This window comes from Pan paniscus, chromosome 10, assembly GCF_029289425.2.
Source record: "Pan paniscus chromosome 10, NHGRI_mPanPan1-v2.0_pri, whole genome shotgun sequence".
In the NCBI taxonomy this organism is placed as follows: Eukaryota; Metazoa; Chordata; class Mammalia; order Primates; family Hominidae; genus Pan; species Pan paniscus.
Genome location: NC_073259.2, coordinates 49,942,110 through 49,967,309, shown reverse-complemented (window position 1 = coordinate 49,967,309; position 25,200 = coordinate 49,942,110). Strand labels below are relative to the sequence as shown.

General features: G+C 36.2%; 1 protein-coding gene across 4 annotated transcripts in view; it reads left to right on the top strand.

Moving 5' to 3' along the window:
* The window catches only part of TMEM117 (transmembrane protein 117), a 554,287-nt gene that overhangs the window by 370,656 nt on the left and 158,431 nt on the right, over nt 1-25,200 (top strand). For all 4 annotated transcript variants that reach the window (XM_003825747.4, XM_003825748.6, XM_063593086.1 and 1 more), the window contains one exon: nt 2,745-2,842. In XM_003825747.4, coding sequence (XP_003825795.1) covers nt 2,745-2,842 — 98 coding nt within the window. The remainder of the gene's footprint in view (nt 1-2,744; nt 2,843-25,200) is intronic.

Genomic DNA, 25,200 nt, shown 5'->3' with positions numbered 1-25,200 from the left:
TGAATTTGATTTCTCTAATGCAGGAGATAATTGGATTTTTCTTTATGGAATGCATCCCTTTAATGACTGTGTCTGCTTCTGCCAATTTAGCTACAAGTGACCTGACATTGATCTGATGATATGACTTAAAATAAAGAGTTCGAGCTGGAGGTGGCAAAGATCAGCTGCCTGGCATCAGAAAGAATGGTTTTTTTTTTTTTTTTTCTTCATCTAACCATTTTCCTGAGAAAATGCTTTATCCTTGAATGTCATTTTTACAAAACATGCAGCTGTAGTAATTGGTCATACAGCAGCAGATTGTCTCCTTCTAGAAAATATAATAAGTATTTCCCAGAAAGTGCCCTGGAGAAAACATTGAAAATTGAATAAAACCCACCCAGCAATCATTCTGTTCCTTGGAAATATTTATTACCATGTTGATTCTTTCTGGAACAGGATAAATATTGCCTAAGAGAATTAATTAAGTCTTTTAAAAGTCTGATGCAACAAGAAATATTTATTTACCTATTTATTCATGTAACCTTTAGGTTTTGTTAAAATATTTGACACTAGACCTGTTATTAAAGAAGGTTATAAAGGAACAGTGGCTGAAATTGTTGTATTTGGAAAAAACAGCAATTTCTTCCTCTAGAGAAGTTATGATATAAAGCTCTTTTTATACCTAAGAGTATGTGAGATTTAAATTTCTCTATTTTCAACTTTATTCTTTTTTTCCAGTAACAATGTAATTCACTTGATTCATGGTTAATTTTTATTCTATCATCTTCCCCTTACTCCTTTTGATAAGTATCATGAATCATTTTGATGGAAAATACAATCCATGGGCATTAGTTTGAGTGAGAAAATATAATCCTGTAATTTAAAAGGATCAAGAAGAAAATAAACAGTTGAAAAAATCATCGATGAACTAGTTTCTCTTTAAAAATAAGCAAAAAGTATTTTCCTTTTTGAATTCTTAATATTAGTTGCATTCACATTTATATAGTGATTGACAGTTTAAAGAGAAATGAACTGAAAGTTTATATTAAAACCATGCATGATTGTTGAATCTTTTTTGATTCAACAATGAAGCCACAAATTATTGTAGGCCCTATGTTAGATAGAGCCTACATAAATCTGTAGTGTTACTCAGTGAAGGGGAATGGACTAACTTTGGTTTTCATCAACCAAGAGAATCTTGGGAACTCTATTCCTAGAAATGACATTGAGAAATAATATGAAGAATTAAAATCAGATTTTTCCTGAAAACTGGAATCCTTATCCACCATTCTGATTGTGTCACCTAAGTGAGGATGTGAAGCATTGACATGCTGGTGAATGTTTCCAGAGACCATTTTGGATGACCCTGCTTGAGAATTGATGTGCCTTCCACAGGAAGTCCGGTATTATTGAAGCGGTCACTGATCTAAAAGGACTCCCCACTGAATCACAATCTTTCATCATAAATGATTAAATTTCACCCATTTCAAGGCCACTGTTGAAAGCTATACTTAAATGCAATGATAAAGCTTTAAGCACAAGAGAAAAATTTATTTTAGTGGATGACAAAAATTCTCTCTTACTCAATGCAGTAAACCTCATTTCGTTTCTGTTTTCATAATTTTGAATCTGTCTTGTCTGGATTTGAACATTATTAATTAAAATCATAAGTAATGGAATGGTGTTCTCTTCTCTTGAAGGGAAGGCAGATTTTCTGGGAATGGGAAAAATGTGCATGTGTATAACATACACACACATTTATGTAACACTTTTTTAAAGGAAATTTATTCTCCATCCTCATTGGATTTTTAAAATACCTTTCTAATAGATTAACTATTTATAATACTTTGGGCTTCTGCTGAAACCATTAATATGTGATGTGGTAGATGAGAAATGTACTTTGTTAATGGATCTTTAAAAACAGGCATTTATATCTTAATTTATTTTATCATTTCTTCTTGAACAAATATTTTGGTCTAGTATATAAAAATCCCTTTGACATTCTTAGAAGGGGTAGAAAGATCTTCACCGGCAAGGATTTCAAAGCCTAGTGAAGAGAGAAAAAAGCATGTAAGTAAGTAAAAGAGAAGGTAGAAGGTGATACATGACATGAGAAGGATGGGTCAAGAACCACAAGTTTTCTATAAGTGGGAGAGAACAGTGAAGACATCACAATAGTAATATGACTTACGCCTCGGAAGATGGGCAGAATCTGTGCAGGTGAGGAAAAGAGGAAGAACATTTTTAGATGAAGGCACAGAATTGTGGGTGAGAGAATGCTAGCTAATTAGAATAAATATGCTGTAGAACTGGGTACGAGTACTTTACCACACATATAGCTGGAAGAAGTAAGGAAGAGGAAAAGAGAAGATAATATTTTGATTAATGATATCGCTAAAAATCTAGACATCAGGGAATGCTTGAGTTTTGGATTTAGACAAACTTTAAAAGAATATAGTATTTTATTTGTTACATATGCTTTGTTTCTATGGTACCGTCTTATATCCGGTAATCTTAATATTTAAAAAATTCTTAATATCTGACATGTTGAATGACTTTAAATGTACTTATTCTGTATGTACAGTCGACGAAACTATTAAAGTTTTTAATTGAATGAAGTATATCCTAATTTTTGTTTCTGCATATGTTATAATGTTAAAACGTGTACTTATTCTGTTCTCAATAGAATGTAAATTATAGGCTTATAGTTAAATCTGATTTTAAGATTTCTGAAAGTGCTGAATAAGTTCCTTTCATTGCTTCAGGTCACTGATATGATGCTTCAGGACAAACCCTATCCTGACTGGGGAAAATCAGCAAGAGCTTTCTGGAAGAAAGGAAATGTTAGGATCACTTTATTCTGGTAGGAAATTGTTTCACTTATTTATTTCTGCCTTGCCTCATTCACTGAAGGACTTTAGTTGGATGTAATTTTCCTTACAATTATAGAATTCTATCTAGAGGGACATTTTTGGTAGCTACTATGCTCCATTAAAACCATTATCCTAATTATTTTATGAATTAATTTCTTCTTACATATTGTGTATATTCACATTTATAAAACAGAAGTTTTGCTAATATAGTGATAGAACTAAGATTTGACCAGAGGTAAGTTCTTGACTCAGCAAAAACAAGCTGTAATTTTCATCAGTAAAATCTGATAGATGAAAATGTCTCCTATAAATACTAAATTGCCTAGTATATTTGACAGGATATGATTTTGCTCTGAGAAGTGATAAAGAAAAGGAACCTCTTTACAAATCACATCTTCTACATTGGCATTTCTTCTTTATGTAGTTTCATTTAGCTCTCCAGCCCAATCTTTGCAATTAAAAAACAATCCATGTCTTATGGAACTTTGTTTTTTGTGAAGTCACCATTATTTATGTGTATGTGAACAAGTTCAAACAGAAAAGATAGGAATGGAGAGGCAGCAAGAAGGGCACTTTCACGTGGCTGTGGGACACTCCCCAAGCACAATGATTCTGTGTGATATAATATACAGTTGAATAATTATATAATCCCAAGAAAAGTTATGTAAACTAACACTTATAAATGTTCTACAGTATTTCCCCCTTATCTATGGTTTTGCTTTCCCTGGTTTCAGTTACCCTTGGTCGACTGCAGTCTGAAAATATTAAATGGAATGTTCCAGAAATAAACCATACATACATTTTAAATTGTGTGCTGTTCTGAGTAGTGTGATGAAGCCTCATACCCTCCCGGGAGATCAATCGTCTCTTTGTCTAGCGTCTATCCATGCTGTCGATGCTACCTGCCCTTTAGTTACTTAGTAGCTATCTCACTTATCAGATCTATTGTTAAGGTATTGCAGTGCTGTGTCCAAGTGATCCTTATTTTAGTTAATGATGGCCCCAAAGCACAAGAGTATTGATGCTGGCAATTTGGGTTAAGCCAAAGAGAAGTGATATGGCTTCCTTTAAGTGAAAAGGTGAAAGTTCTCTACTTAATAAGGAAAGAAAAAAGATCATACACTGAGGTTAACATATCGTATGCTGAGAAATATGGTAAGAATGGATCTTCTGTCCCTGCAATTGTAAAGAAGGAAAAATGTTTGTGCATAGGATATATAGGGTTTAATACTATCCAGGACTTCAAGTATCCACTGGGGGTCTTGGAATGTATGCCCACCAGATAAGGGGGACTACTGTAATTGATTATAGCTGGCTCTGGTGTATATTTTCCTGTATACCTGCCTTTTGAAACAAAAGAGAAAAGAATCTGTTTATTCTTGGATTTAATTCTGGCGGTTGATTTTTTTTTTAATGCAAAAGCTTCAAAAATCATAGTAACTAAGTACTTGAGGAAAATATACACTCTATGTTATCTTTTGTGCTTTAGTACTATCATTAAATGTTGCTGGAGATATAGGACATTTTGAACTCAATTCTTAGCAGGTAAACAAAAGTGGATTTTCAATACTGTTATGAAAATGAATATGATTTTTTAGATGTGTATTCACACCTCATCTTCATGGGTCACATGTGGCCTATGGTACTATTTAACCTCCATCTTTTTTCCTATTTGTAAACTTCCCATATAGCTTTTCTGAATAATATTTAATTTAATGATTATAAGAAATATTTATTGATAGTATGTTTTGCTTGAGGCAGCAGGCCAAAGACTTTACATCCTATATCTTTATTTATTTAATCATGACAATCCCATAAGATAGGTGCTATTGTTATAGGCATAGTTCTCTGACTCCAGAGCCCTAGTTTGTAATTATTACACTAGGACTGCCTCTAGGAGAACAAAAGATACATCAGTGTGCAAATTTCCAAATGATTAATGTTCATTCTTGTTTAGGTAGGGTGCTAAAGAAGAACATACAGTTGTTGGGAGCCCTCTTCCCTACAAAATTCCCTACATGGGTTTTAAAAGTCAGAATTTGAAAGGAGGTAAACTAATATCAAATGTGTTTATAGATGGTCTCTCTTAAAACAATATTTATTTACTATGTTTACACATGTTTCTTATTAGTGTACTGATACGGTCTCACTCTATGTCCCCACCCAAATCTCATCTTGAATTGTAGTTCCCATAATCCCCACTTGTCGTGGGAGGGACCCAGTGGGAGGTAATTGAATCATGGGGGCGGTCACCCCCTTGCTGTTCACGTGATAGTGAGTTCTCAAGAGATCTGATGGTTTTATAAGGGGCTTTTCCACGTTTGTTTGGCACTTCTCTCTCCTGCTGCCATGTGAAGAAGGACGTGTTTGCTTCCCCTTCAGCTGTGATTGTAAGTTTTCTGACGCCTTCCCAGCCATGCGGAATGGTGGGTCATTTAAACCTCTTTTCTTTATAAATTACCCGTTCTTGGGTATTTCTTCACAGCAGCATGAGAATGGAGTAATACATGTATCTTCAAAGGTAGCTGATTGATGACTGTTCTCTGCTAGTTATCAAGGTCACATGTATACTATTTGCAAGGGTAAGCCATGTATTCTATAGGCCCCTATGATTGTTGTCATTAGCTGTTCTTAATCATGATTGCTGTTTCAGAGGAGAGAAATCCATTAATATGATTTTTTCTTTGAACATTATCACTCAGGTCTATATATCACCAATGTCTTACAAATTTTTTTTTAATATATTTTTTTTTTTTTAGACAGAATCTCACTCTGTAGCCCAGGCTGGAGTGCAGTGGCACAGTCTCAGCTCACTGCAGCCTCTGCCTCCCAGGTTCTAGTGATTCTCCTGCCTCAGCCTCCAGAGTAGCTGGGATTACAGGCACGCACCACCACGCCCAGCTAGTTTTTTTTGTTGTTGTTTTTTGTTTTTGTATTTTTAGTAGAGACAGGGTTTTGCCATGTTGGCCAGGCTGGTCTCAAACTCCTGACCACAGATGATCCACCCACCTTGGGCTCCCAAAGCGCTGGGATTACAGGTGTGAGCCACCACACCCGGCCTCAAATGGGTTTATTTTTAACATATGTGATAACATAGCCCAGTGGGTATTCTAAAACGTAGTTTAAATGTTGTAAAAATGATAATTTAATTAGTCACTGGCAAGTAGATAATATTCTTAAATAGAGAGCAACTAAAATTCACACTTTTTTTGTAGTTATTCTTTCTGTAAAATTATTAATAATTAGGCAATATATTAGAGAGATTGTTTTCACTGTTATATTTCAAAAGTAGTATTTCAAATCATTGCATAAAGTAACTGAAGAACAATTTAAATGCCACTTTAAAATTTTTTTCCATTTTATCCATTTCTATACATTTAGATTATCTTGACAATGGTATTCATGGTTGTAAAAAAGGAAAAGCTGATGGAAAAAGTTGAATATAGAAATTATGTGGGAAGTAAAGAAATCTTCCTTTTTATTCATACTTTTCGCATAAAAGGGATTTAGCAAGTAAAAAGGGCATTTGGGGTTTGGTTTTGTTTTGTTCTTTTAGCCCTAGGAGATAAAATACAAAACTCATTGGCAAGGTTTTAGATTAAATAAAAGACAGTATTTACATACTTTATGTCACCCACTCAAAAATGGGTATTTTCTTTTGATTTTGCTTTAGTTAAGGAAAGAGAGATTAGTGTGAAAAAAAAATGTATGGTGGAGAAAAAATTTTGCAAAGGAAATCTTTCTTAACTTGCAATGTGACTATGCACAGCAATTTGAGCAGCACAACATGTAATTTTGTTCTAGTAAACATATCTCTTACCTACTTGTAGCTGCTTTAACTCACAAACACCTGTCAGAAACTGAGTTCTTCCTTAATTTTCAGTGATAGGTGTCTCTACGTTGAAGAAAATGGTTCCTATTTCTTTCTGCAGTTGTGCAAAGATGAGGCTGCTGTAGCACCTGGGCTTTCATATTGCAAGGGAGCCTAAATAGTGGCAATATTTGAAAGGCGGAAAGGGAGGAATATGTATAGATCTCTTCCAAAGCCCTTTTCCTAGTCCTTTTGATAATGAAAAAGAGTAAAGATCTAAGAATCTAAATGCTATATGAATGCCTTATGCTCTTCTATTTTTCAGAGGCGCTACCAACAACCATTTTCACTGACTTGTGTCTGAAGTAAAAGAACAGCTACATAAAGAACAAGTAATATGATATTCATGTTAGCTTCTATCCCCCTGATTTGTGTACTCTCTAGAGAAACAATTTGTATGCTTTTGAAGGGAAGAATTTTAGGATGATATTTCCCAAAGGCTTAGCTTTAAAAAAAAAAAAAAAGACAAAATAGACTTCTATGATTAGTAGAGGAATTGGTGGAAGAAGGGATTGGGAGATCTAGTGGTCATTAGGGCTTCACAAATACTCCAGGTCTTCACCTTCCAGACACGTAAGAGGATTTCACCTTTCTCCCCTCTCTGATTACATGACTTGCCTTGATCAAGGCAAATGTAAATAAAATTGGCATGTGCCATATCTAGGTGGAAATATTTAATATTCAATGAGATGCACTGAAAGGAGCTCCTTTCTTTCTTTCTTTCTTTTTTTTTTTTTTTTGAGACGGAGTCTTGCTCTGTCACCCAGGCTGGAGTACAGTGGCACAATCTTGGCTCACTGCAACTTGTGCCTCCTGGGTGCAAGAGATTCTCCTGCCTCAGCCTCCTGAGTAGCTGGAATTACAGGCATGCACCACCACACCCGGCTAATTTTTGTATTTTTAGAAGAGAGGGAGTTTCACCATGTTGGTCAGGCTGGTCTTGAACCCCTGACCTCGCGATCTGCCTGCCTTGGCCTCACAAAGTTCTGGGATTACAGGCATGAGCCACCACTCTCAGCCAAAAGGAGCTCTCTTTTCAGTTGCAATTGTGGAAGCCTGTGTCTAGCTGGAGCCCTTGTCATTTGGATTCCCTGAATGACCAGGATAAAACAAGCATCCTTGATAACACTGCAGACTTGTAGTTTGAGTGAGAAATAATCCACTGAGATTTAAGGACTGTTTGATACTGTAGCATAAAATAACCCATTCTGATGTTTACAAAAAGTCATCCCTAGAAATGGGGTGCTGCCATAACGGAAAGCTGAAATTTGTGTATTAAGGGATGGGCAGCAAATGGCAAGGAAATTGATGCTGGAAACTGGAAAGATGGTAATCTGAGTATTACTGAGTATTATAGTGGCAAGTGTTATAGTATTTGAGTATTATAGTGGCAAAGCAGTTGGTAAAAACTGTGGTCTGTGATGACTTGGAAGCTCCAGGAGAAGTTGGAAAGCAAAATGTTCATAGTGTGTTGCTGTGTGTATCTGTGTACAGCAGTTGTGTACTCTGTTCCATCCTGGAACATAAAATCCTATGGAAATCCATAGGATTAAATTTTATGTTTTCTCTTTTGGATGTGCAATGTTGTATATTTTTTAAAGTACTTTCTCTACCAGTGTAATGGTGTGGATGGGGTATCTCTTAATCGTAATTATCTTAATTCTTAACTGGGAAGCAAATGTAGCAGCTGATATTTTTCCTGCTTTGAATATCATAGTTATTAAAGTTTAACAAAAGGAACTTAGTTGTTTACCTCTGACCAGAGAAGAGTTAATCAACAAATGATTATTATCTTAATATACATTAAATATGGTATGGAGAGTAACATAATAATCATAAAAATACAATAAGGTAATAAAAAGACCTAAGAATCAGGGGAAATGTCAGGCAGAAGAGTTTTGGTAATAGTATTAGTAACTAGTAGTTTGATGTCCTCTACAGAGCAACTCATTTACCATTATTAAGTGAAAGTGAATTATTATTTGTTTTATGAGCCATGGTTCAAAACTAAGGGATGTGGAGAGTGCAGGGGAGGGTTCATCTGAGACAAGTTGAGACCTGTGACAGTCCCCATTGATGAGCAGTCTCTTTCTGGGATTAGGCTGCTACCATTGCCCAGATCCAGCGTGAATTCCCCTCAGCAGTGCTGGTTACATAGTGCCAGCTCTTGTTTTCAAAATATCTTTTTTCTTCATTTCCCCTGCTGTCCAGAGCTCCCTTTGTGTGTGCCTTCTTTCTTTAGAATAAGGGATAAATGCATTAAATATATTGACGGTTGAAATGCTTTGATGTTTGTTTTTGCACCAAGGAAGTTTTCTGACAAACTAGAGGTAGAATCTATAGGCAGGTGTCACAGGTCAGATGAGTCAATCTCTGAATTAGTTCTCACAAAAGTTAAATAAAACCTGATTATAATGCCTGGGCATATGAGTGACTCGTATTCCAGAAACCAAAGAGGAACCAATATCTCTATGTGTAAGCTGGACAAAGCTTTGCTATTAAGTCAGAGAAAAATACGTGCTTACCTTATTTATATGTTTGTTCATATTGATATCTTTCAATTGTGTTAGTCCTTCTGGGAATGTAATATGGAACAAGAAACATACACCCTGATGAACAGAGATGCAACAATTGTTTAAAAATACTAGCAAACCAGGCTGGGGTGCAGTGGCTCATGCCTGTAATCCCAGCACTTTGGGAGGACGAGGTGGGCAGATCTCTTGAGTTCAGGAGTTCGAGACTAGACTGACCAACATGGTGAAACCCCATCTCTACTAAAAATACAAAAATTGGCTGGACGTGGTGGCACATGCCTGTAATCCCATCTACTCAGGAGGCTGAGGCAGGAGAATTGCTTGAACCTGGGAGGCAGAGGTTGCAGTGAGCCGAGATTGCACCACTTCACTCCAGCCTGGGCGACAGAGTAAGGCTCCGTCAAAAAAAAAAAAAAAAAAAATACTAGCAAACCAAATTCAACAGCACATTAAAAAGATCATGCACCATGACCAAGTGGGATTTATCTCTGTGATATAAGGGTGATTCAACATATGTAAATCAATCAATGTAATTATACCACATTAGAGTAACAGAATGAATAAAAACCACAGTTATCCCAATAGTACAGAAAAAGCATTTGACAAAAGTCAACATCTTTTCATGATAAAAACTCTACAAACTTGGTATAGAAGGAATGTACCCTCAACACGATAAAGGTCATACATGAAAAGCCCACAGCTAACATCATACTCAGTGGTAAAACCTGAAAGCTTCTCCTCTGAACATGCCAAGGTTGCTCACTCTCCCCCACTTCTTTTCAACATAGTACTAGAAGTCTTAGAGCAATTAGGCAAGAAAAGGGAAACAAGTCCAAATTGTTGCACCCAGACATAGAAAGACATTTAACCTATCAGACATATGAGACATATTACCTATCAGTCATTACCTCTGTAGTGAAGTCTCCTTATAATCTCCTTATAATTCTATTCTAGAGCAACTATCATTCAGTGCTTCCTGTATTCCTGGTACTGGGCTTTTCACATTCGTTGTTTCCTTTAATCCGCACTGCCAGTCTTCATGGTAATTATCATTATTAGCTGTATTTTAAAGACAAAAATCTGCTGTTTAAGTTGCATAGCTAGTGAACCTGGGAATCTAGTGTGGGCAGAGCTTGCACAGTTCTGCACTGTATGGCTACAGTTATTCTAAGATTTTAAGATATTTAACATATTTAAAAATGATTAATCATATTTTCAACAAATGTATTTACTATAACCCTTTCTTTCTCCTTGCAAATGAATTTGGGTTATGTAAAGGAAGACAAAATATCCAGGAAACCCTTGGAGTTTATCTGCTTATGTTCTATTACCCTTTTATTATTGACAAAGAAATTGAAACAAAAATAAGTTACTTGTCTAAGCACAAAATTAATGTTTCTGTGGCAGTGAGCACCCAGGACTACTGATTCCTGGTCTAGCAGACTTTTGACTATTTCACATTACCTCCCTATATTCTTTGTTGTTGTTGTTGTTTGTATGAAAGAGTCAATAAAATTGAAACTAAAAGAATTTGCTGACGATTAGATATATTGAGATAACAACTCTTTTAAGTCAGTAGTAACAATCAGAACATTCTGTGTAGTTTAACTTGATATAATTGTATATCATTTTCTCTCAATTATGGAGGTTAAGCAAGAAAAAGATGTACAGTATATAGTTTAATTTGCCAGTAAAACATGATGTATTACCAGAAACTTCACTTAATTTCACATATAAAAAGGCAATTGCAGTTATTTTTATTTTGTTTATCTTCAGGGTTTTCAAGGGCTTAATCTCTTTAAAACATATTTGCAAGGTTGAAATTAAATATTATAGTTGATGTCCTAAATGTTGGCTATATTAAGCACAACAAAAGCCCAGCATTTTATTGGGGACACTAGAAGTAATAAGATACTACACATTATAGCTACTCAAATAATAACTGTACTCCTTGGAAAATAATGAGTTCATTGTTCCTGCCAAAAGCATCTACTAGGGAGATAACATTCCAGCATTGGTTGCAAGAACAGTTGGTATCTAAAGTTCTTTGCATTCTAAAATAATATAATTCTGGGTAGTCTATTTCCTTGTCTAAGGTCATCTATGTGTTCAGACAAACATGAAGTCTTCAGTATAATGATTAAAACAACTCAACATCCTAAGAAAATGTTAAATTAGTTTTAGCATGCTCATTCCATAGAACACAATCTAGTCACTATCTTTCCACTATCTTTGGAAAGATATTTAATGACATGGGAGGTGGAGAAAAAAAGATACTAATGTAGGTATCTTTAGAAAACAGTGTGTTGACTGGGAATTTTAAGAATTAATATGAAGGCAACTAGACATGCACAACTGTATTCTAGTTGGTAGAGTTATTTCTCATGGGGTTACCAGTTAACAACTCTGAGCTTGCTTTACATGTTTGCTAGAATTGATTGATGAGTAAATGAATGGTAGATGACAGAATCCAGATTTCTCACTGTCAAAGACTGAAGTTAACAGAGAAGCAAGGGGTTGGGGACAAACTATAATCAATAATGTGGTACTGGATTAGAGACAGAGACATCAGTATGAATTCATGTTTAGCTTAATACATAGAAAGATGGATAGTTACAAGGATAATTTTAGCTATGTTTGTATATAGCTCATTCTAACATAGAAAGATGGATAGTTACAGGGATAATTTTAGCTATGTTTGTATATAGCTCACTCTATCTGCTGAGAGAGCTTAGATAGAATAATACCTCAGTGGTAATAAGCACACCCACTACCAAGATCTTGGTTTCTGACATCATTCTCCAATAAAAGGAACCAGGGCTCTTTGGAGAAATGACTGATTCTAAATCTGGGGTAGAGAATATAGATGATCCTGCAGCATCGTGTCATGCCAGAAAGTAAGGAAGTGTTCAAAAAACAGAATGATGGAGCATTTCAAAGGGATGCAAGAGTCAACCCAAAAGAAGTCTCAATGGCCAAAGCTAGAGAAATTTGGTCAACAAAATGAATTACATAGTATTAGATTATAACCCAAACTATCAAGTACTCATGAGTTCATACTTAGATAAAAATGATTAAATAAATAAGTAAATTGGAAAGAAGAGACAAATCTCCTGTACAGAAGAATTTACATAATTTATGTAGATATTCCTGTCCTCAAGATGGTGAAGCTTAACTCCCCACCCCTTGAGTATGAACTGAACTTTGTGACTTGCTTCCAAAGAATAGACTGTGGAAAGTGGCGGAAAGTAGCTTTACAGTAGAGAAATCTGACAAACATTACCTTGACCTTGTGATGAAACTTAAAGTTATCAGTGATAAGTCATGTTGATAGAATGTAGGTTATACATCTGTACCATAAAAATGCTGTACCATTATAAATATTTTATATCTATTTGGGCCCAATTTTTAAAATACTGTATCCTAGTTAGAATAGAAAGATAAAAGAGAAGGCCATCTAAGGGGCCTTCTCCCAAATTATTCATTAATGTTCAGTTGTTTATAGCAGATTTTGTTGTTGCCTACTTATGCATAAACCTCAAGGCTGTAGCAACCACTCTCTTATAGCCAGTGTGTTTGCCCTAGCATAAGCTTCTAACTATGGACTATTTCTTTACTGATATCATTCAGTATAGGGATAAATCAAATGTGCAAAAAGTTAGAATAAATTTGTGATCTATAGTTGATCATGTCTTCCTCATGAGCATCCACCTAGCTTCTATAATGTGGGATATAGGGGTTCATCACAAAATTTTAAATTAGTAATTAATGATATCTGTGAAACTTTTGTCTAAATGGTATCTTTCAGAGAACTCAGTCTTATTTGGTTAAGTCTATTTTGAATAAATGTTTAGTTTTTTAGATCTCCCTCTTTCTTTTTTTTTTGAGACAGAGTCTCACTCTGTCAACCAGGCTGGAGTACAGTGGCATGATCTCGGCTCACTGCAACCTCCATCTCCCAGGCTCAAGCAATTCTCCTACCTCAGCCTCCCGAGTAGCTGCGATTACAGGCATGTGCCACCACGCCCAGCTAATTTTTGTATTTTTAGTAGAGACGGGATTTCACCATGTTGGCCAGGCTGGTCTTGAACTCCTGACCTCAGGTAATCCGCCCGCCTTAGCCTCCCAAAGTGTTGGGATTACAGGTGTGAGCCACCGTGCCTGGCCGATCTCCCTCTTTCACTCCATCTTCTTGACTTCTTTACCTTACTTTATAATGATGGAGGAGGGGAAGTCTGTGTATCTTTGATGGTCTCAACTGTTCATTTAGCCTTACTCATGGACAGTGATGGTTGAAGTCCAGCTTCCTGTTTGATCTTTTAATTCCTAGCCTTGTGTCTCTGGTCATGAATTCCACTCACCTACCCCTCCCTTCAGGTTCCCACAGTCCAGGGACTTAGTCTTGGACTGCTGGGACCTAAAGGGTCTTTGAGTCCAGGCCTTTACAGTCTTCTCATCACCTTTGCATCCTCTTAGTGAATGCAGGAACTTCTGGGTCATCTGCAGGACTTTGTGGCATTGGCAGAGAGAAAAGGAGGGCATCCGGAGCTTTCTCAGTCTCCTGTGCCTACCTATATCCATTTACAAATGCCCTAGACTGTGATAATCATTCTTTTATAGGAAAGACCTGCCATCTCCCTTGGGCTACAGTCAGAGAAGCCCTGATGCACCTTGAGTGCCTTCATGTGAATCTTGTCACTTCTACATATCACCACTCCCTCCTTAAAGTAGATGCTGGTGGTATAGGGGAATAAGATCCTTGCTGTCTGGCTTTCTCACTCTTCTATCCCTCTTTTGCTGCCTCTAGGTGGAAGGGAAGATTTCCTCCATTTTCATGGGCAGGAGTTTCTTTTACATTGTGTCCATCCTGCCTATTCTCTCCACCTCTGTGGTCAGGTCAGTCAGGCCTCTTGATATAGTAGCTCTGAGATGTTAGAAATTAGGAACTACCAAGGAATAATGTATTGGCTTAATAGTTCCAAAACAGAATCCCCATTACATCTCTATAGCAAGTAGTGCTATAATGCCACAAACTAGGCTTTCTAGCAATATAATCTTTCCAGAATGCTACATTCTCTAAATCACATGTTTTGGTGGTTATAGATCCAGGAAGGTGTTGAAACTATTTAATAGTAAGTGTGAACCTTGATAAAAAGTCATAAACCAAGAATTCAAAAACTTTTCCTTTTTTTTTTTTTAGTGCTAGTCTTCTTCTTTTAACTTTTATTTTAAGTTCAGGGGTACAAGTGCAGGTTTGTTACATAGGTAAATTTGTGTCATGGGGGTTTGTTGTACAGATTATTTCAGTCACCTAGGTATTAAGCCTAGTATCCATTAGTTATTTTTTCTGATCTCTCCCTCTTCCTACCCTCCACCCTGCAAAATGCCCCAGTGTGTGAACACATAGATGCATAGAAGGGAAAGATTTTTTTTTTTAAACTTTCTTTTCAGTCCTCAGTTCTTGGGCCATTCCATATGAATTTCTTTACATGAAGTTCTCCTTTTTCAGCATTATCATCCCAGTGTTTCTGTAGATGACTTGAGCCTTTCCCCCATACCAGACCTTACTCAACCCCCCAGACCTTACTCAACCCCCATACCAGACCTTCTCCCTTCATGGTGGCTTCTACCTAGATCATCATTTGGAACTAGATCCCTCAGTTTGTATGACTATTTGATGGAGTCTCTTTCTTACCCCCAAAGTAGAAATTTACTTATTTTGTACACATGGTTTCAAAACAAAGGCTATTAAGAGTATTCTGCTTTTCTCCAAATTGGCACTTCCTTTGCTCCTAAGAATAGGCTGCTCACATTTTAAACCAAAGCACCCTCTTCTATATAAACTATGAGTTTTTCCAAGTTTTAGGGTCCTGTTTCCTGCTATTCAGATTGGAGTTTCACCTCAGTTAACTAACTCAGCCAACCAGAGCTTATACAGGCTGACTTGTGAGGTCCTAAAGCAAACCAATGCAAAAAACAGAAATTCAGGTCAATGATAAGCAAAAATACCAAAGCTGCCAAGAGAAGCTTCTGAAAAGTATAATCGTTTGCCTCGTTCTGCCAATTGGCTTGGCCCTTCCAGAAGATAAAGAATTTCTGGGATGTGATCCATCATCCTGGCTGTCAATCTACTGTGCTTCCATATTTTATTAACTCTGTGTGGGCTTTTACTGTACTCTCCTTTTTTGGTAAACATTCTTCCCCACCATGTCCTAGCCCTTATAGCTTCCCTTCTAATATGAAGAAAAGACCTTTAACTTCATTCTCATTCCATGTTTACCTGTCTCTGCCTTGATTCTCTTACACACACACACACACACACACATGCACAATCTCATATATGCACACACCCAAGCATGCACATACAAACATATATTGGATTGATTATAAGCCTTGATTCACTACAGTTTTAGTATTAGCCCATGCAAGACCATCTTTTATCTATACATCTTTGTATCAATATTAGGCGTTAGAGATTTTATTTGTTAATCTGCCCAAGAACCCAAAATATACAAGTTCTTTAAATTAGACCTTTTTGTCCCATCTATACTTAATCTGCAGATTCATTGATGACTCTTCTCTACATCCTTCATCTGTGCCAACTCTAGCACAAAGGGGAACCAGGGATGAGTAATGATTTTTTTTTTTTTTTTAGTTTTTCTTTGCTTTCTTTGTCTTCTTCTTCTCCTTCTCCTCCTTCTCCTCCTTCTCTTCCTCCTCCTCCTCCTCCTTCATGTTAATATAAAAGGAAATTACCTTTGGCAAAATGCCAAGTATTAGAAAGCATGTGAAGCAGGATGTGAAAGTCACTGGGAGCTTATTTTTTGTCTCTGAAGCTCTATCGCCATGTAAGTGTGGTCCCCCAATCGCTTGATCTGTAAAGCAGGTTTTGCTTTTGAATACCCTTTTAGTAAATAAACTACCCCAGAGGCAATGAGATTTTGCTATAATATATCAGTGAGTGCAGGTGTCATTGTATGGTAAACTGGTAATTTTAAAAAATCACCATAATTTTGCTCTCCCCAAGCCCATTCATTTCAGTCTTCCTCAGCTCTCTTCCCAACCTCCCCGAAGCCGTCTGGAAAGCCTGGGGTAGAGAGACCACAGTAACTCCAGGCTTCTATGCAGCATCTGCCCTTTTCCCCTTCCATAAGGAATGAGAATGCTGAGCTCAGTGCCTGCAGATAGGCATGATTTATTCATACTTGCAGTCTTGATGAGAATCACTGAATGCTGCATTTTCTTGATACAGTATTTTTATGTGTCTTCATGTTAGAGTGGCAATTTGGGGTAAAGAAAGGAACAAAGACTATATGTCAAAGAAAAATACTTAGTATACTTTATTCAGTTGAGAAAGAACATACAACTTTTAGGTTTCCCCTCACACTTCTAAAATATAGTTGGCTGGGATTCTCTTGTAATATACCATGAAGTAACATAGTGCTTAATGAAATGAAATTTGAGTATCACAGAGAGGAAATGATGAGCCAAGAAACTGCCATGAAACTACATTAAAATGTACTTGGCATACTTCTGAATTACCCCAGTTGCATTGCAAAAATAGTGCAGTGATACAGTTTCTGGAATTAAAAGAACAGCATGTTGCCAAGGTTGAAACTATCAAAGGCAATTTAGTATGTTTTTTTCTCTATGAATAAATGAACGGATTTTTTTCCTTTTAGCATAAGATGATTACATATAGAATCATATAATCTGAATTCTAATTTCACACCTAAATTATATGAAGATACTTTTATCATTTTTCCCATTAAACAATTTTAGTATATAAACATCTTAATCAGTGACTTTACCACAGTATATTTTTTAATGTAAAATATGGTAATGCCAACTGCAGGTCTCTGAGGTTAATGAATTGGACACTTAGCATCATTGCTTCTTATAAATCCGTCCTCGCTGTAGCAGATTCCAGTTAAGCTGTCCATGATTTTCTGCACTATAGAAGTATTATTTAACAAATTTGTGTCCACAGTGGATTAAAGTTACTGGACTGGGTTTGGAGAAGGAAGGGTACTAACATCTCTGAGACTCTCTACTAAGACTGGTGCCTTAAATATATACTCACACTTAACTTGTAACAGCCCTGTGAGATAGATGTTACAATCACTGTTGTATGAGGAAGAAACTCAATTTATCTGACTAACATCGCAAAAACAGTTTTAAACACCCATACACATGTTCATTTCGCCCCATCATGCAGCTTATAGACTCTACATTTACATGGCGCTCTAACTGTTTAATAAAATAAATAGCAAAAATTAATACAGCTCCTGAGGAAAGCATTTTCCCCCTTTGGGGGAACCACCATGATTTCTTAGAGAACCAGGCAGAATTGCTACCACTATTTATTTAGAAATTTTTCTTCTTGCACCTGTTTCACAATCTGTTCAGGTCTCATGGCCATCTTTTCCATGTAAGTGGTTATTGACTGAGAAGTCATCTCTCTGGATAAGAATGGGATCACTGGGGCAGAGATAAAGGTCACCAGAAATGCCCTTGAAATAGCATGGTGATAGAATTAATTATTTCTTTTAAATAAGGTATAATAACCATTAGACCTCTGGGTTCAGTATCATAGCTTCTCATCTATCCTGAAGTAGGGAGAGTTTACCTCATTTATATCCCAATAAACTATAAATATAAATATAAATATGTGTGTGTGTGTGTGTGTGTGTACACATATAATATACATGTTGTTATGGGCTGAATTTATATCCCCCAAATTCACATGTTGAAGTCCTAATGCCTCAGAATGTAACTGTATTTGGAGGTTGGGACTTCAAAGAGGTGATAAGGTAAAATGAAGCCATTAGAGTGGGCCCTAGTCTGATATGACTGGTGTCTGTATAAGAAGGTGAAATTAGGATACAGACACACACAGAGTGTAGATTATGTGAAGACACAGGGCAAAGACAGCCATCTATAAGCCAGGGAGAGAGGCCTCAGAAGAAGCCAACCCTGCCAACACCTTGATTTGAGGCTTCTAGCCCCTGGAATGGAGAGAAAATAAAGATCTGTTGTTTAGGCATCTAGTCTGTGGTACTTTGTTAGAGCAGCCCTAGCAGGCTCATATACATGTGTAATATAAATACAATAAAAATTGGCCCAATTAATCCCAATCACCAAAGCAACAAATTTTTTTTTAAAATAAGGAGTCAAGAAATACAAGCACAACTTCATTTCATGGATTTTCACAAAGTCAATTTCTAGGACCTGCATGCCTTTGGCTCAAGACATGGCTTAGGATTGGACTTGTTATGCTTTAATTCCCACATATTCACTATTTGCATTACAGGGTCATAGCAGTAACTTGATTTGCAAAAACATGATCCTGGGAACTTTATTATTTGCAGTCACGAAAGAAAAGATTCACCCTGCTTTGGGAGTCCAAGGCAGGCAGATTGCTTGCGCTCAGGAGTTTGAGACCAGCCTGGACAACATGGCAAAACCCCATCTCTACAGAAATTAGCCGGGCATGGTGGCATGTACCTGTAGTCCCAACTACTTGGGAGGCTGAGGTGAGGGGATCACTTGAGCCTTGGAGGTTGAGGCTGAAATCATGCCACTGCACTCCAGCCTAGGTGACAGAGAGACCCTGTCTCAAAAAAGATTCTGTCATATGTAGTCTATTACACTTACAAAAGCAAGAAAATGGATTATTTGATTTTACTTGCAAGTTGGAACAAAATGGGTTTTGGGGTTGGCTAGACAGCTCTTTCTGCCTAATCGTGTGGTAAGGCAGAACAAACTTTACTGAAAAGAAATCTCATACTTCTATATTTGAACAATAATTTTATTTTATATATGTCGCATTTTCATAGTGCTTTACAATGTAGAAAGGTCCTTTTTGAGCATTGTCTCTGCTTCTGTGAAGCCTTCCCAGGCTCCTCCAATAGACTCAGCACCATGTGATTTCAAGTCCCTGTCGTACAGCATTCATGGCACTGTAGTTGTTTATTTCACATGTTGATCTCCTCAAGGGCAGTGACTAAGCCTGTTTAGATTTCTGTTCCCAAGGCCCAGGATAGATTCTGCCACACAGCATGTGTCTACTAAATGTTTGTGGAGCCTCTTATGCCTTTCCAGAACTACTATTTTTATAGCTGAAGAACGTGAGATCCAGAAAGTTTAATTGACAAGATGACTTAGAGAGAGACACAAAACCTGGAGGTTAAGGGTAGGGTGGGTTTGGGAGGGAGGGAGTGATAGGGGAGAGTTGGCAGCAGTCAGAGGTTAGATCATCTCAGGTGAAAAAATTTTGTTCTAAGAGAGATAGGAAGTGATGGACAGTTTTAAATAGAAGCACAATATGATTTCAATTACATTTTTAAAGATTGTTCTGGCTGCTGAGGGAAGCAAGAAGACCAATTAGGAAAGAGGGCATTGCAGTCACCCCGAGAGAGATCATGGTGACTTGAACTATAAAGGAAACAGAGGACATGAAAAAAAGTAGATAGATTCTAGAAATGTTTTGGAAAGAAAACTTTGCTGACATTTTGTATGTGAGGGGCCTAATTATAAATTTGACAAATAGTTTTTACCTGTTAGGTGTCAGTGACTATTTTAGGTATCGAACATATGTGGAAAAAACAGATAAAGTACCTTCTGTCAGGACCTGCAGTTTACATTCTGGTGGAGTTATACAAACCTAAATAAATAAAAGATCACCAGTCAATCAATAAATCCCATAATGGCATATGTCATAAAGAAGATAAAGCAATGTGGTGATCTGAAGAGACCACTTCAAATTATGAGCCAGGAAAATTCCCATGGATACCTGATCAGAGAACTGAATGACTGGAAGGAATGAGCCATGTGAAGGTCTAGGACAAAGCATCCCAAGTGCAGTATATAGTTAATGCAAAGGCTCTGGGTGGGGATATGCTTGGCATGTTCCAAGAATAGAAAGAAAGGCCAGCATATCCTATAGGAAGTGAAAAAGGTGGAGGGTCATTTGAGATATGGTCAGTCCAAGAAGTAGTGGGCAAGATGTGGTGTAGAGCCTGTGGGCCACACACAGGGTGTAGCAGAAAGCCATTGTGAAATTTTAGGCAACTTTATAAAATGATTGCTCTAGTTGCTGTATGGAGAATGGATTATAGGAAGGCAGTACAATAAACAGGGATCTGGGCAAGACAGGGATGTTGGCTTGGACGAAAGTGGCAGTGGTACAGGTGGAGAGATGTACATAGATTTGGAACATGTCTTACAGGGAAAATAGACATGAGGAGAAATGGAAAGAGGCTATTTCCAAAGATGACTTAACTTGTGGCCTTGAGCATCTAGTAATAGTGCCATTTAGAGATGGAAAAACTGGTGGAGGAGCAGGTTGGGAGAAGAGGATCAAGATTTCTCTTTGGACAGATGCCTGCTAGCCACCCAAGTTATGATGCCAAATTAGTTGATTATCAGAGAATGAAATGGGGAGAAATGTTTGAGCTTCAAGGTTTCTGGTCCCAGCAATGAAATGTTACATGTTAGATTGAGATGCCTATTAAACATCATGTTAGAGATATTAATGAAGTGTCCTAGCTTAGTTAAGACCATTTTTACCTTAGAGTCACCCCACTATGACCTCCCATTGGTTGAGATGTGATCACAGTTCCACAGTAGCTGCCAGAGGGGAACATGTGCTCATGGGGTCCAGGTAAATGTACCATGCTACAGGAAAAGACACACAGCACGGCTTATGTGCATTGCCCAGGGATTTTGGAACAATTCACTTCTAGATTCTCTTTGCCCCATTTCTCACCTTTCTAGAAACCATCTTTTGACTTCTTCTAATCCCTGGAAGACTTTCCCTCTCATTTGCCTCCTTGCTTTGTAAAGCTGATAGAGACAATAGATATGCTTGTATTTCCGCCAATTCCCCTGTTTAAGATATCCTTTGGGAGCCATAATTAATCTGTAGCATTTAACAAGTGTTAGCTTTAACTACATTGGAAGAAAATTTGTTATAGATTACATGCATGGGCTTTGGGGAAAAATGTTTCTCTTTATTCCAATAATTTTAATACAGAACTTCATTAAGCACACAAATCAGTGGGAACATTTGCTTATAAAAATAACATAAACCAAACTAACTTTGCATTTTAAAAATCCTCTTGTTCAGTTTTGAGAGCTCTGCAGTCACATTTCTGATGTATATGCTAATGGTGTGTTTTCTCACACGTTATGTAAAAGCAACCTATTATCTTCATTTCAGATTCAGATTCCTGAGTCAAGCCCCTATTATGACCTCAGTATGGTATTTTTTTTACTGACTCGTTTAATCAGAGCATGAACTTTGTGAAATAATACTGTTTTCCCAGTTTTATACATAAGGAAACAGGCTTAGAGTGGTTCGTGACTTGCTGAATATTATGTGGTCAGTCAGTAGAGGGGCTGACCCCTCGATATTTTCTATTTCCTGCTTTTGAATGGTGATCAAATTAGCTTGGTTTGAAAATGAGTACCCAAAAGGGAACTCTATTTTCCTCTCAATTCTGCTTTTCCCTCTTCCCCTCCACCTCTCTCTCTCTGAAATGGCAATGTCATTCATTTAACTTTGTTTTCCATTCTTCACCTCTACATCCAATCAGGTCCTTAAAATTCTTCCTTTCTTTCTTTTCATTACTGTGGAATCAGCTATTTGCTATCCTCCCTGCCATTTCCTTGTTCAGATTCTCACCCTCTTTCTCCTGAAGAACATCAACAGCCAACTTACTTATCATCCTGCCTACATCCTTTCTTCCTCTTAGTAAAGGCTCTTCTGTTCTTCACTAAAAGACAGATCAAAATGTCTTAAACACAAATTTTATTTTGGTACTTCCCTATTTACAATCATCGATTGGCTCCCCTGTGCTCTTATAACTTCCAAACATTTTAATAGAATCTCAAAGCTGATATTATGCGTCTTTTTTCTTGGGCCTTTAGCTTCATTCCTTGTCACTTTCCACCTACAATTCTCTTTGACATTCTTTGCTCTAGAGATAATACATTTCTTTAATTCCTAGATGGCTGAACATTGTCATTTGCCTTTGGTTCTTTGAATATTTTATCCCTCCTCCCTGAAGCACTTACAATGCATTTTTTTAAAAATTGTGAAATAAAACACACATACAGAAAAAGATTTAAACACAATGTACTATATAATGAGTAATTACAAAGTGAACCCCTGTGTATCCTCTACTGCCAAGAAATAAAATGTCATCAACATTCCAGATTCCTCCAATTCTCTTTTATATTACATTCTTCTTATCCCCTTTCTTCCACTCCAAGGACTTATCCAGGCTTTGTGGTGATCATTTCCTTGCTTTTCTTTATCATTTCACCAATTGCACATGCATTCCCAAGCAATACAGTTCAATTCTTCCTCTTTTTGAAATAACCACACTCTATGTTTTCCTTCTTTCACTCATAATGTTTGTAATGTGTATACATGTTTTAGAATGTATCTCTAGTTTCGTTTTCATTATTGCATTGTATTACATTGTATGAACATAGCCTTTAAAAAAATCCATTCTCCTCTCGATGGGCATTTTAGCTATTTCCCATTTTTAGCTATTAGAAATAATGTCTTCAGGATCATTCTTGCATACATGTCTCTTGGATGATGGGTATCCCCATAACTCTAGAATATGTATATTCAGGAGTAAAGGAGAGATACATATTTTCACCTTCACTAGATAATCTCTACAGCTTTCTGGAATATCACTTTACACCCCCACAATTAGTGTATGAAAGTTATCTTTGTTCTACCCGTTTCCTTCACCTAATGTTTATAGACTTACATTTTAGCCAATCCGGTGGTTGTTCAGTAACATCTCATTATGGCTTCAATTTGTATTCCCCTGATTATTGTATTGACCATTAAAAATCTTTGTTTCTGAAGTGCCTGTTCAAGTTTCTTGCCCATGTTTCCGTTGGTTTATATGTATTTTCATAATAGAAGAGTTTTTAAATATTTTCTGCATGCTAATTCCTTGTCAGTTGTATATGTTGCTCATTTGGTACCTGGTCTTTTTACTCTTCTTATGGGTTAAAGCATAAACTTTGATGCAAAATTGTCTGATTCAAATAATGGCTGTATCTCCCTTAACAATTTGAACTTTGGTAAGTCATTAAACTTCTCCATGCCTCTTCTGTAAAAATGAGAATAATAGTAGTCCTACCTCACATGGTTGTTGATTAACCTATATAAAGCAGTAAAAAGAGTGCCTGAAACCTAGGAAGTATTATGTAAATAAACATTTGCTATTCTTTATTTTTATTTTTTGATCATGATTTCTTAATTATAATATAGTCAACTTTTTAAACTTTAGTAACTTTTAGTGTTTTATTAAGAACAAAAAGGTTCTAAAGTTATTAAGATATTCTTTGTATTATTTTCCAAGCTTACTGCTTTGCTTTTTAAGTCTACAATCCAACTGGTGTTAAGTGGTTGCAGCAGAAGTAAACTTTTATTTTTTCTTATATAGATAAACCATTGTCCCACAACCATTTATGGAAAAGTTTATTTTTTTTCCACTGGTCTGCAGTGCTACCTTTGCCATATAATGTACATTTATTTGTGGGTCCATTTTTTAATTGGCCTAGTTACTCAGTACCAATATCACATTCTCTTAATTACTGCACATTTATTATTGATATATGTTGAAGTAGTTCCTGCCACTTTGCTCTGCTTCTTCAAGAGTATCTTCATAATTCTTTGGTTCTTTATTTTTAACTTTAAGAATTTTTCCATTTAACTTTATGAATCAGCATGTCAATTTCCACAATAAAATTGGAATTTCGACTACAATTTTATTGAGACTATAGATCAATTTGTGAAGAATTCACATTTTAAGAATTATGAACCTTCCAATCTCTGAATATTGATACATATTCCTTTATTTGTGTCTTTAATGTTTCTCAGTAAACAATATCATGTTCTCAATTACATATTCCTTTATTTGTGTCTTCTTTACTGTTTCTCAGTAAATGATATGTTCTCAATAGACGTGTTTGAAATATTACTAGCACTTGGTATTTTTAAATACTATTGTGAGTTATAGTCTTTTTTAATAGTTTTCTTTCTTACTTTTGTACATAAGAATCCACTCAAATTTCATATATTGATTTTGTAGCCAGCAAGCTTATTAAATTATTATACTAATTTTAATGATTTATATGCAGTTTATTTTTGATCTTATTAATATCATATCTCTTGTGAATGACAGCTTTGTTTTCACTGTTTTCAGTTCTTTTATCTTTTCTCTCTCTGTCTTGCCTTATTGTGGTGGTTAAAACCACCCAAACAACACTTGAAATGAGAAGAGTTGAGTTGTTACTTATTTCAATAAAGTCCTTATTAAGTATGATGTTTGCAGAGAGTTCATAGTTTACCTTTATCAGCTTAATGTTGTCTCCATTTCTAGTTTGCTTAGAATTTTATTATGTATGGATGTTGAACTTCATACAATGATTTTCTGCATCTGTGGAAATAATCATATGATCATATATATTTCAGTTAATATAGTAAATCACATTTATTTATTTTCTTGTTTACTTTTTCTTAATTTTTTTTTGAAACTCAAGTAGACAGAATTAGATTAATCATAATTCTTGATTCAGGAAGCTGTTTCTTCTCTAGTTCATTCATGGTCACATTTAATTATTTGGTTAACTATTTCCAATAATATGTTAAATATGTATGGCACTAACATGCAAAACAATAGCTACATCACTGACAATAATTGACATTTACCTTCATTCCCTGCCTACCAAAGCAAAAATCATCCGAAACATTTATTTTCCTTTAAAAATATTTTATTGTATCTTTCATTTTTATTTATCTTTATGAAAAGGCATCATAGTGGCATTTTCTTTTCCACGTGATATTATATTGCCAAATTTTATCACATTAGTGTCTTTGTCTATAATTCATTGATTTTGACTGCTGAAT